Consider the following 13,647-nt stretch of genomic DNA (forward strand, 5'->3'; position numbering starts at 1 on the left):
TTAGAACAAAGTCTTAAGCAAACCGGAAACATCTGAGAGGATTAAAGAAGTTCAGGTGCCAGGCATTAAAATTATGGTTGGTTGGTTGCTGCGCATCTCATTAGGGGAGAAAAAATAGAAATGTACTTAAATGGACCAGAGGGGAGTCATAAGGTTGATTCTCAGGGCTGAGTGATCTGAACTGCAGAGACAACCTTAGAGAAAAAATCCATACTGGCCAGAGACTGAGTTAATGGAAAATTTAATTGAAGCGAATGAATGCTCAGCCTCATAGGTAGTACGGCCCTGTGCCCTTTGAACCAGAAACGCTGGGCCAGGAGGCCACAGAGGGCCCTAAGGGAAAACTCCCTTATCTGCAAGAACAAGGGGCGGGACTGAGTTTGAGAAAAGAAAATCTGCAAACCTCCACAGGAGCCTCAGTGAAAGGCTGCATGCAGGGGAGGAAACCTTCGGTTTCGGTCACCAGGAAGTCCCTTAGAGATTCACAGCAGAAGGCCCCTCTGCATCCCACAGCACCAAGCACGTGCTGGAAACCGGCGGTCCGCCAGAGGAGAGCGGGAGAGGCTGCCGGGTGGCGGAGACACAACCACCAAGGTAGGCACGGAAGCACCTGTGTCTGGGCTCTGAGTAAAAGAGGTGCAGCTGGCACAAGCACCTGCTACTGCTTCCTGCGCCGTCTCCCTCCTGCCCCGCTCCTTGCAGGTCTCCTTATCCTGAACTCTCTAGGTGATGGCATCTGGCTAAGCAAAGAGGGGTAGCTGCTCCACAGCTCTACAAATCTGCCAGCTGCACTCCTGCCTTTTCCGGTCTGGGTTTCAGGGCTGGGGATCTCTGATGCTGCCGTCTCTGTCAGCAAGCCGAGCCAAACCATTCACACGCAGAGCCCGCAGGACACTGACCATAGCCTGGGCAGGGTGTGTGTGGCCGGCGGGGCCGGGCAGACCTGCAAAGGGGTCAGGCGATCGATCCTGAGCAAGGCCAGGGCTCCCAGTCTGGAGGAAGGTGGCCGTGCTGATTGTGGAAAGCACTCACTCTGCAGCTGCTCCCTCAACTGGGAAGACTGATGTGGGAAGTGGGAGGTGAGAGAGAGAGAGAAAGACAGACAGAACTGTTCAGCAATGACAAAGAGTAGTGTCTAAGACTAGATGTTTTGGTTCTTATTGCCTGAACAGGTATTATGTGAGAATAATTTTACATAGTGGAATTGTTGTGTTTCAGGACTTCATTTGGTTAGCGAATCCAAGTGAAATGCCAGTTTAATTTTTAAAAATAAAATCAATAGTCCGAGCCCACTGGGCTGTAAGTAGTTAGGTCTTATGTCCTAAGTGAGGAGAGAGCTGACACTTGGTCAGGAGCATCTATAGTTTTATACACAAGGTCTGTTTTCCCCCTCCCTGCCACTCTGCTTTGGGACTTTCTTTTTCTCTCTCTGGCTCGTGGCTTTCTCCTGCACCTCTTTCTCTTTCTGCTTCTCTCTTTGGAGGTTCTCTGTATTCCAGGGGCTCACACCTGACCCTCCGGGCCTGCAGCAGAAATGGGCTGCACCGGAGTGTCCTGGAAGTCATGAATACAGGGGCATTCCCCAACCCCATCTCTACCCCAGGCTTCAGCAGTGGGCAGGGAGCCAGGAAGGAATCCACACACTCTGGACTCAGAACCCTGAAGCTTTGTTCCCTAAACCAGAAGACTTAGGCACAGTTCAGATTCTTCTGCAAACAGGTATCCCTTGAGGCTTGACTGGGTTTACACGCCTCTAGAGTGTTCTTTGGCCTCACTAATAGGCAGGCTTTATACACAGTGGCTGGAGGGAACCATAGTCCACAAGCAGGTTTAGAGATGGTGAAAAAGGACCATCAGTCTGTCCTGAAAGCTCCCAGGACATTAAACCTTGAAAATGTGGCAGATTTCTTTGATCGGGCCACATGTGCATTTTCCTTTCTATTTAAGCATGCTCTTGTGACTGTGCAAAAGGCAGTTTGTTCTTTTTTTCTGGAGGAAAAGATTTAATTATTCTTAAATGGCAACATTAGTCTCTTGGCTGGACACAGAGGGTTACAGAAGTGTGTAAAAAGTCACTCATTTACCTTGCTTTGTTTAGCTGGCATTCTCCACTGCAATTAAATGGCCTCACATAGGCTGGGTTGGAGCCTCTTGTTGATGAGTGGTGCCAGGGTGACAAGACAGCTTCTTTCAGGTGGAAAAGGATTTTGTACAGACACAGGAGGAAAAGACCGTGAGTGCCTTCACCTGTGACTGCGGTCTGCCAGAAGTCTGTGTGCGGGAGTTAGATCCTCCAACAGGTCGGCTGGCCCCATCTTGTGTTTGCTCACCAGTCAGCCACAAAGGCGCTTGAAAAGTGGGGGTTCCCTCTCCAAGTACAGACTTGGTCCTTTCTTTTTACTAACTTTAAATATTGGATTTAGGTAACAAGCATATGTCACAGTTCAGTTGAATTCTTAAGCTCCTAGAAGTTCTGCATACCTAGAATTCATCTGCCTGCACGTTGGATAGTATAAAGAGTATATGTCCAGCAGTCTTGTGTTTTAACTGAAGCAAGAGGGATTTAGGCTAGATGTAAGGAGGAAATTTTAGGCAACGAGATTCATAGCACAATGGCCTCACTCTGAAGGAGATTGTAAAATCTCTTTGGGGAAGCTTTCAAATAAGAGACTCAGTTATCTACTGTCGTTTCTTTTCTAGACAACACCCTGCCTGAAGAGATAGGTTGGGGCTAGCTCAATGCATTCCAAATATTAATTTACTACCTTCACAATTTCTACTGTGTCTGAGTAACACTTATAGAACTGTCTACTCAAGATATTCCTTTACATTAACTCTTTTAACCTTAGCCATTAGTCAGCTTAAGCATTCATCCTGTGTCAGTGAAATCATTGTTTGATGTGCTAAATGTATGTCGTGGATGTACACTGAAATACATGACAATAAAAAAACATTTACTAATTGTTGTAGGCTGAATTGTGTATGTTCAAATTCTAGGGTATCTGGAATCTTTTTTGGATATGGGATCTTATTTGGAAATAGGATCTTTGCAGATGTACTCAAGTTAAAGGGAAGTCATACTGAATTAGGGCTCTAATCCCATGACTGGTGTCTTTAGAAGAAGGAAATTTGGACACAGATTGTGACACACAGGGAGAACATCACAGTGGTGTCTGTGGCCACAGACACAGTGCTCCATCACAGTGGAGATTGGAGCACTGTGTCTCCAGCCAAGGAACTCCAAAGATTGTTGGCCACCAGCGGAGGCTAGAGAGAGGCCAGGAGGGATTCTCCCCTAGAGTCCTGAGAGGGAGCTGGGTCCTGTGGACACCTTGATTTCAGACTGGTAGACTCCAGAACTATGGCAGAATAAATTTCTGTTGTTTTAAACCATCCGGTTTGTTAGTTTCTGCAATCCTAGGTAGTGAATACATCCATGTGGTTCCCTGTCCCGCCAGTGGGACGCATTTAACATTTAGGGAAATGCTGGGCTGGGTGCTTGTGAATGTCCTCTTCCTTCCTGCCACCGAATGATGAGGGCCATCAATGCATCTGTCACTTTTATGCTTAGCCATGATGTGTCAGAAAACCCCTCTATAGAAAAGTGAGGAAAATGCAGTTTCAATCGGGTTTGAACAGATCCATTTTATCAATTCTGGAAGCCACTGCAGTGTGTGCATCTGAACGTGCTGTTCACTCGCAGCCACTTTGCAGAGCCACAGCTGGGGCTTGGTGATTTGTCTTGACAGTCGTCTACCTGGGCAGACTTTGGAACCACCAGCACATCCTTTGCCTGGGTAGAAGGTATTGCTTGATGCCCTCCGAAGCCTGTTTTCCCTTCTGATTAATTCATTTGGATCATAGCCCAGAGGTTAGCTTTTATTACCTTTGGTCTCACCCATGGGCATCAGTAGTTTATTTATTTATTTTTATTTATTTATTTATTTATTTTTGAGATGGAGTTTTGCTCTTGTTGCCCAGGCTGAAGTACAGTGGCATGATCTTGGCTCACTGCAACCTTCACCTCCTGGGTTCAAGGGATTTTCCTGCCTCAGCCTCCCAAGTAGCTGGGATTACAGGTGCCCGCCACAACGCTCAGCTAATTTTGTATTTTTAGTTGAGATGGTTTTCACCATGTTGGCCAGACTGGTCTCGAACTCCTGACCTCCAGTGATCTGCCCACTTTGGCCTCCCAAAGTGCTGGTATTACAGGTGTGAGCCACTGTGCCTGGCCACCGTCAGCAGTTTTTAAACCCATTCAGTGCATGTTCCCTTGCTCCCCATTACCACACTTTGCGGATAAGGGACCTGCCATCTGCATTTGTATTTTCCAACTATAGTGCCAATCAGTGAATTATCTGCATTCTCTACCTTAGACTATCAGAACTATGTAGGCATATTTAATTTAGACTTAAAGTGTTTCATAAACAGGATACTGTTTTTATTAAATCTTTTTTCATTGTTTATCACAAATCTACATAAAGAATTTATATGTAAGCTCTTTATAATATCAATTTTAATGAGTCTTCTGTGTAACGGCAGCCTTACAGCTACCATTGGCTCAAATGTTTACTCAATAAATATTTATCAAGCACTTCCTCTATTCCAGGCATCATGCCAGATACTGCATGTAAGCACCTGACATGTGGGACACAAAAAGGATTGGTATCCCAGACTATGAGAACTTTCCAACGAAAGGAATGTAATGGCAGCCTTACTGCTTACTGGCTTTAGATTGTAGATAGTAGAAAGTCAATGCTCAGAACACGTGAGTTTTCCTTTCCCTCACTCCATTCAGAAAGCAGCCTAGTATATAGCTCCATAGCCAGCTCCTTTTTAGAATCTGCCCTCTGATGGCTTCTGAACCAGAGGGAGGAGATGCAGTGAGACCATCAAGGCAAAAAGGTAGCATTCCAGCATCCTGAAGACATCTCGCAGCACTTCATTAGCGGCACAGCATTCGGCACAGGGCATGCATACCCTTCGGCTGCTTAGGTTATGTGTGTCCTGGTGGCCAATGTGGTGTTTGTTACACCTGACTGCGTATAATTCTTGAGAATATGTTCATAGCCTCATCTGAAAAGCACTGAACTTCTGCAAATGTCTTTTTTTAAGAAAAATCTTTATTGAGATATAATTCGTATATCATACAATCCACCATTTAAGGTCCCATTCAGTGACTTTTAGTATATAGCTATGCGCAGCTATCAGCACAGTCAATTGCAGAATACTTTTATCACCTCAAAGAAACTTCCCACATACCCTTTAGCTATCACCCACCCCCATACCCCAACCCCAATCCCTAAGCAACCACGAATCTACTTTCTGTCTGTACAGATTTGCCTTTCCTGGACATTTTATATAAATAGAATCATTTGACATGTGGTCTTTTGTGGCTGGATCCTTTTACTTCGCGTAGTGTTTCAAGGACCATTCACACTGTAACAGGTATCAGTACTTCATTCCTTTTCATGCACAAATAATATTTTGTTGTATGGATATAAAACATTTTAAAAATTCATTCATTCATTGAAAGCCACTTGAGTTTCTTCCACTTTTTAGCTATTATGAATAGTGCTGCTGTAAACATTCATTCACAGATTTTTATGTAGACATTTGTTTTCGTTTCTTTTTAGTACATACCTAGGAGTATAATTGCTGGTTCTTACGATAATTCTACTTTAAGCATTTGAGGAAGTACCAGGCTGTTTCCCAAAGCGGTTGAACCATTTTCTATTCCCACCAGCAGAGTGTGGGGGTTCTCATTTCTCTAGGGTATCACCAACACTTCTTATCTGACTCTTTGATTATCACCTTCCTAGTGGGTGTGAAGTGGTGACTCATTGTGGTTTTGATTTGATTCAACTCATGATGTGGATCAGCTTTCATGTGCCTACTGGCCACTTGTATATCTTTTTAAAGAAATGTTTATTCAAGTCCTTTATTCATTTTAAAATCAGGTTGTCTTTTTACTTTTTATTGAACTAGAATAATTCTTCTTTTTTTAATTCTTTTGAGACAAAGTCTCGCTCTGTCACCCAGCCTGGAGTGCAGTGGCGCCATCTCGGCTCACTGCAAGCTCCGCCTCCCGGGTTCATGCCATTCTCCTACCTCAGCCTCCTGAGTAGCTGGGACTACAGGCGCCCACCACCACTCCCAGCTAATTTTTTGTATTTTTAGTAGAGACGGGGTTTCACCATGTTAGCCAGGATGGTCTCGATCTCCTGACCTCGTGATCCACCTGCGTCAGCCTCCCAAAGTGTTGGTATTACAGGCATAAGCCACGTCACCCATCCAAGCTAGAATAATTCTTAATACAGTCTAGTCCCTTATACAGGTTGGTTGTGTAAGTCTAGTCCCTTTTACAAGATAAACAAGTCCCTGATCAAGTATATAATTTTCAGGTATTTTCCACCAATTTGTGAGTTGTCTTTTCACTTTCTTGATGGTGTTTTTGTTTGTTTGTTTGTTTGTTTGTTTGTTTGTTTTGAGACCAGATCTTGCTCCATTGCCCAGGCTGGAGTGCAGTGGCGTGATCTTGGCTCACTGCAACCTCTGCCCCCCAGGTTCAAGCAATTCTCATGCCTCAGCCTCCCAAGTAGCTGGGATTACAGGCTCGCATCACTACGCCCAGCTAATTTTTGTATTTTTAGTAGAGACGGGGTTTCACTATGTTGGCCAAGGAGTATCGAACTCCTCATGTGATCCACCCACCTCTGCCTCCCAAAGTGCTGGGATTACCGGCATGATCCACCGTGCCCAGTGCAAAAGTGCAAAAGTTTTTAATTTTGATGACGTCTAATTTATTTTATTATTTTATTGCTTGTGCTTTTGGTGTCAAATCTAAGAATATTTTGCCAAATCCAAGGTCACAAAGATTTACCCCCTATGTTTCTTTCTAAGGGTTTTATAGTTTTTGCTCTTAAATTTATGTTTTTTATTCATTTTGAGTTAATTTTTATATATGGTGTGAGTAAGGGTTTTGCTTTAGTCTTTTACATGTGGATATCCAGTTGTCCTAGCACCATTTGCTAAAAAGACTTCTTTCTTCCATTGAATGGTCTTGGCACCCTTGTGGAAATCAGCTGAACATATACACATGGATTTGTTTCTGGACTCTGAATTCTGTTTCATTCATCTGTATACCCATCCAAATGCCAGAACCACACTGTCTTTTTTCCCTCTCCAATGGCATTGGCTTTATTTTTTTAAAACAATTTTTTAAATCAATGAGTAATAGATGTATGTAGTTTTAGGGTACATGTGATCTTTTGATACATTCATATAATTTGTAAACATCAAATTAGTGTACTTGGGACATCCATCACCTTAAATATTTGTCTTTATGGTATAACCATTTGAATTATTCTCTTCTAGCTATTTTGAAATGTTTAATAGATTGCTGTAAACTATAGTCATTCAAGTGATTTCTCAAACTCTTAGGTCTTATTTCTTCTGTAAAACCATATATTTGTTCCTTTAATCAACTTCTCTTCATCCCCACTGACCTCTGCCCTTCCTGGCTTCTGGTAACCACCAATCTACTCCCTATCTGCATGAGATCCACTTTTTTAGCTCCCACATATCGGTGAGAATATGTGATATTTGTCTTTCTGTGCCTGGCTTATTTCATTTAACATGATGAGCTCCCACATTGTCTTGATTATTGTTGCTTTGTACTAAATTTGGAATCAGGAAGTGTGAGCCTTCTACTTTGTTTTTGTACTAAATTTGGAACCAGGAAGTGTGAGCCTTCTACTTTGTTTTTGTACTAAATTTGGAATCAGGAAGTGTGAGCCTTCTACTTTGTTTTTGTACTAAATTTGGAATCAGGAAGTGTGAGCCTTCTACTTTGTTTTTGTACTAAATTTGGAATCAGGAAGTGTGAGCCTTCTACTTTGTTTTTGTACTAAATTTGGAATCAGGAAGTGTGAGCCTTCTACTTTGTTTTTGTACTAAATTTGGAATCAGGAAGTGTGAGCCTTCTACTTTGTTTTTGTACTAAATTTGGAATCAGGAAGTGTGAGCCTTCTACTTTGTTTTTGTACTAAATTTGGAATCAGGAAGTGTGAGCCTTCTACTTTGTTTTTGTACTAAATTTGGAATCAGGAAGTGTGAGCCTTCTACTTTGTTTTTGTACTAAATTTGGAATCAGGAAGTGTGAGCCTTCTACTTTGTTTTTGTACTAAATTTGGAATCAGGAAGTGTGAGCCTTCTACTTTGTTTTTGTACTAAATTTGGAATCAGGAAGTGTGAGCCTTCTACTTTGTTTTTGTACTAAATTTGGAATCAGGAAGTGTGAGCCTTCTACTTTGTTTTTGTACTAAATTTGGAATCAGGAAGTGTGAGCCTTCTACTTTGTTTTTGTACTAAATTTGGAATCAGGAAGTGTGAGCCTTCTACTTTGTTTTTGTACTAAATTTGGAATCAGGAAGTGTGAGCCTTCTACTTTGTTTTTGTACTAAATTTGGAATCAGGAAGTGTGAGCCTTCTACTTTGTTTTTGTACTAAATTTGGAATCAGGAAGTGTGAGCCTTCTACTTTGTTTTTGTACTAAATTTGGAATCAGGAAGTGTGAGCCTTCTACTTTGTTTTTGTACTAAATTTGGAATCAGGAAGTGTGAGCCTTCTACTTTGTTTTTGTACTAAATTTGGAATCAGGAAGTGTGAGCCTTCTACTTTGTTTTTGTACTAAATTTGGAATCAGGAAGTGTGAGCCTTCTACTTTGTTTTTGTACTAAATTTGGAATCAGGAAGTGTGAGCCTTCTACTTTGTTTTTGTACTAAATTTGGAATCAGGAAGTGTGAGCCTTCTACTTTGTTTTTGTACTAAATTTGGAATCAGGAAGTGTGAGCCTTCTACTTTGTTTTTGTACTAAATTTGGAATCAGGAAGTGTGAGCCTTCTACTTTGTTTTTGTACTAAATTTGGAATCAGGAAGTGTGAGCCTTCTACTTTGTTTTTGTACTAAATTTGGAATCAGGAAGTGTGAGCCTTCTACTTTGTTTTTGTACTAAATTTGGAATCAGGAAGTGTGAGCCTTCTACTTTGTTTTTGTACTAAATTTGGAATCAGGAAGTGTGAGCCTTCTACTTTGTTTTTGTACTAAATTTGGAATCAGGAAGTGTGAGCCTTCTACTTTGTTTTTGTACTAAATTTGGAATCAGGAAGTGTGAGCCTTCTACTTTGTTTTTGTACTAAATTTGGAATCAGGAAGTGTGAGCCTTCTACTTTGTTTTTGTACTAAATTTGGAATCAGGAAGTGTGAGCCTTCTACTTTGTTTTTGTACTAAATTTGGAATCAGGAAGTGTGAGCCTTCTACTTTGTTTTTGTACTAAATTTGGAATCAGGAAGTGTGAGCCTTCTACTTTGTTTTTGTTTTTCATGATGGCTTTGGCTATTCTGTGTCCCTTGCAATTCCATATGAGTTCTGGAATTAGCTTGTTATTTTCTCACAGAGAAATCAGTGAAGATTCTGACAGGGATTGTGCTGAATCTATAGATCAATTTGAGGGGAATTGCCACCCTGAAAATAAGCCTTCTGATCTATGAACATGAGATTTTTGTTTTCCATTTAGTTATATCTTCTTTAATTTCTTTCAACAATGTTTTGTAGTTTTCAGAGTTTGTTTGAACTTTTGTTATATTCCTTAGTATTTTATTGTATTCTTTTCATACTATTATAAATGGAATTATTCTCAATTTTATTTTCTAACTGTTAATTGCAAATGTGTAGAAATACAATTGATTTTTGCACATTGATCTTGTATCCTTCAACCTTGCTGAACTATTTATTAGTTCCAACAGTGTTTTAAGTGGATTCCTTAAGATTTCATACACACCAGAGATAGTTTTACTTCTTCCTTCCTAATCTAGATGGCTTTTCTTTTCCTTAACCTAACTGCGCTGCTGGAACCTCTAGTACAATGTTAATAGAAGTAGCTGGAATGGACTGTCTTTTTGTTTCTGATCTTGGGGGACAGCATCCAGTCTTTGACCATTAGCCATGATGTTACCTATAGTTTTTTTGCAGATACCCTTTGTCGGATTGAGGAAATTCCCTTCTATCCCTAGTTTGTTGAGTGATTTTATCATAAAAGCGTATTGGATTTTGTCAAATGTTTTCTGCATCTGTTAAGGTGATTGTGTGATCTCCGTTTTATTATTCTATCCACATGGTGTATTACATTAATTGATTTTTGAATGTTAAATCAGGCTTGCATTCCTGGGATAAATCCTAGTTGGTCATGGTGTATATGTCTTTTCATACATTGCTGGGTTCAGTTTTGCCAGTTTTTGTTGAGGATTTCTGCATTCATGTGAATAACAGATATTGGTCTGTAGTTTTCTTATGATGTGTCTGTCTGGTTTTGGTATAAGGGTAATCCTGTCTTCGTAGAAGTATTTGCCATAGAAGGCGTGAAGTATTCCACCCCCTTCTTTTTTTCGGAAGAATTTGTAAAGAATTAGTATTATTTTTTCTTTAAATGTTTGGTAGAATTCAACCATGAAGTTATCCAGGCTTGGGCTTTCTTTGTGGGTAGTTTTCTGATTACTAATTCAATCCTTTTACTTCTTACAGGTCTACTCAGATTGTCTTTTTCTTCTTGAGTCAGTTTTAGTGGTTTGCTCATTTTATCTAAGTTATCTAATTTACTGGCATAAAATTGTTTATAGAACAGATGGTTCCCTACTTAAGATGATTTGACTTAATGATTTTTTCACTTTACGATGGTGTGAAAGTGATACACATTCAGTGAAAACCATACTTCAAGTATCTGTACAACAATTCTGTTTTTCACTTTCAGTAAGTATTCAGTAAATTACATGAGATATTCAATACTTTATCATAAAATTGGCTTTGTGTTAGATGATTTTGTCCAACTCTAGGCTAATGTAAGTGTTCTGAGCATGTTTGAGGTCAGCTAGGCTAAGCTATAATGTGTGGTAGATTAGGTATGCTAAATGCATTTTCAACTTATGATATTTTTAACTTATGATAAATTTGTTGGGATATAACCCTATTGTAAGCAAAGAGCATCCATCTGTATTTCTTAATCTTTTTCAATTTCTGTAAGGTTGGTAGTAATTTCAGGTTTTCATTTATGATTCTAGTAATTTGAATCCTCTCTCTTTCCTTCTTTATTTTTATTTTTTGTCAGTCTAGCTAAAGGCTTGCAATTTTGTGGATTCTTTTTCCAAAGAAGGAGCTTTTGGTTTTATTGATTTCTTCTATTGTTTTTTAAAATTCTCTATTGAAATAATTTTTGCTCAAATCTTTATTTCCTTCTTTGCTTTTTTTTCCCAGTGTCTTGTGATAAATTAGGCTATTCATTTGAGATCTTTCTTCCTTTAACAGAAGTATTTACAGCTCTAAATTTACCTCTAACCACTACTTTAGCTGTATCCCATCTGCAAAGACTTTTATTTCCAGTCAAGCTCCACATCCATCCCCAACTAAGAGAAGATCTGCTAGCTCCCCTAATAAAATCAAGTCTTAATCTTCAATGCCTACATTATGGAAGAATCCATGCATGGAGAAGGCATCTGATCTTGTGGCCTCAAGTTTGTTTTTCATTGCCAATCATGGAGGATCCATTGGTTTTTGTTGCTGTTGTTTTGCTTTGTTTTTTTGCTGATTGCATTTTCTGTGGGCATACCAAGATCTGTTTTGATGGTGTCTAATATACAGATAATTATTGCTGGGGATAGGTAGACATGATCTTGTCCTGGTGGGAGGGACTAGAATAGTTTCCTTCTCTCTATCACCATAATTTCTCTGGACTTCCCCCACCCCCCCAAAAAAGAACTCCATGTAAAAATAATAAAACAAACAAAAAACCCACCATTTGGCCACAGGTATAGCTCACAGGGAGTTCAACAGGCTCAATGTTGAGATTTAAAAGTATAGGACTGTAATCCCAGCACTTTGGGAGGCCGAGGCAGATGGATCACTTGAGGTCAGGAGTTCGAGACCAGCGTGGCCAACATGGTGAAACCCCATCTCTACTAAAAATACAAGAAGTAGCCGGGCATGGTGGTTCCAGCTACTCTTGGGAGTCTGAAGCAGGAAAATCACTTAAACCCGAGAGGTGGTGGTTGCAGTGAGCCGAGATCGCACCACTGCACTCCAGCCTGGGTGACAGACTGATTGATTGAAACTCCATCTCAAAAAAAAAAAAAAAAAAAATACACTAAGTCCTGGTTTACCTAAGAGGCACTGATGATGAGGTTGGCAGACTTTCTAAGTCCTCTCCCCCTCTGCATTCTAGTTTGGCTCTTTAGCTCTCCTGTGAAGGGCTTGGGGAGGATTGAGGGGCTGTCCAGATAGACACTTGCGTCGCTGCTTGTTAGCCGTGGAGGAGGACGGCCTCCCTCATGTGTATCAGGACTAAAGGTATGGGGAGAAAGCACCGTGGCACCTGGGCCACCACCCAGGCCACACAGTCATCTCTCCTGACTCTGGAACATTGTGACTCTTGCTTGATCTCTCCCAGGAGTCCTGTGCCAGGTGAGGGGGGCTGTGCTGGTGGGCGAGCAAGAGCAGGGAGTACAGGGAGATTCTGAGAAGCCAGCAGAGACTGTGAGGGCAGAGCCACTGTGGAATAAGGTCTTTGATCTGGGCTTATTCTTTTCTTTTTTCTTTTTTTGAGGTGGAGTTTTGCTCTGCAACCTCCGCCTCCCAGGTTCAAGTGATTCTCCTGCCTCAGCCTCCCAAGTAGCTGGGATTACAGGTGCCTGCCACCACATCTGGCTAATTTTTTGTATTTTTAATAGAGACGGAGTTTCATCATGTTGGCCAGACTGGTCTTGAACTCCTGACCTCAGGTGATCCACCTGTCTAGGCCTCCCAAAGTTTAGGGATTACAGGCGGGAGCCACCATACCTGGCCCAATTTGGGCTTATTCTTAAGTCATCAATGGCCAAAATATCAATTTTCCTCTAAGCATGGAGGAGCACACCTCCTAATTCCTAATACAATATGCTCCTGTGGGCGAGGCAGCTCTCAGCCTGCTGACAGGTATGCTATTTGGAATTATGTTGTGGGATTAATTTCTCCTGTCTCCATCCTCACAGATACTGGGGACTGTGTTGGCAGGGCAGGGTTTGCCAAGACAGATGGTCTGGTAGCTTCCTGAACTGCTCTCTGATATCTGCTTCTCTGTACTGCCTTCTTGCTTAGCCAAGACAGTCACCACTGAAGAGTACCTGGTGAACCCTGTGGGCATGAACCGCTACGGTATGGACCCCTCCGCCTCCACCTTTAACCACAGGGGCTCCTTGCCCCCCTCCTCCTCGCTGTACTGCAAGAGGCAGAACTCTGGAGACAGCCACCTTGGGGGAGGTCCTGCTGCCACCGCTGGTGGTCCCCGCACCAGCCCCATGTCTTCTGGTGGCCCCTCGGCACCTGGGCTGAGGCCCCCAGCCTCCAGTCCCAAGAGAAATGCAACCTCTCTTGAAGGAAACAGATGTGGTAATGTAATGCATGCATCAGATTCCCGCTGACACAACATCCCTTGCCCTCACCCGGGGAGTACAGCACCTGGGGAAGGGGGAGTGTGGCTGTTTAAACATGGGACTGCTGGGAGATCAGAAATTTCCACAAGCCCTTTCATGGATTCTTGAGGTTCTCAAAAACAGCCAAG

The 13,647-nt window shown here is 41.8% G+C and overlaps 1 protein-coding gene across 18 annotated transcripts in view; it reads left to right on the top strand.

Moving 5' to 3' along the window:
* Positions 1-13,647, top strand: part of SCML4 (Scm polycomb group protein like 4) — a 126,143-nt gene that overhangs the window by 93,970 nt on the left and 18,526 nt on the right. For 12 of the 18 annotated variants that reach the window (XM_030928315.1, XM_030928321.1, XM_030928317.1 and 9 more), the window contains 2 exons: positions 412-594; positions 13,185-13,475. In XM_030928315.1, the coding sequence (XP_030784175.1) occupies positions 412-594; positions 13,185-13,475 (474 nt within the window). Of the gene's footprint in view, positions 1-411; positions 595-5,113; positions 5,449-13,184; positions 13,476-13,647 lie in introns of those variants that run through there. The other 6 variants (XM_030928323.1, XM_010382487.2, XM_010382486.2 and 3 more) reach the window with 4 other exon arrangements.

Source organism: Rhinopithecus roxellana, chromosome 4 (genome assembly GCF_007565055.1).
Source record: "Rhinopithecus roxellana isolate Shanxi Qingling chromosome 4, ASM756505v1, whole genome shotgun sequence".
NCBI classification, from domain to species: domain Eukaryota; kingdom Metazoa; phylum Chordata; class Mammalia; order Primates; family Cercopithecidae; genus Rhinopithecus; species Rhinopithecus roxellana.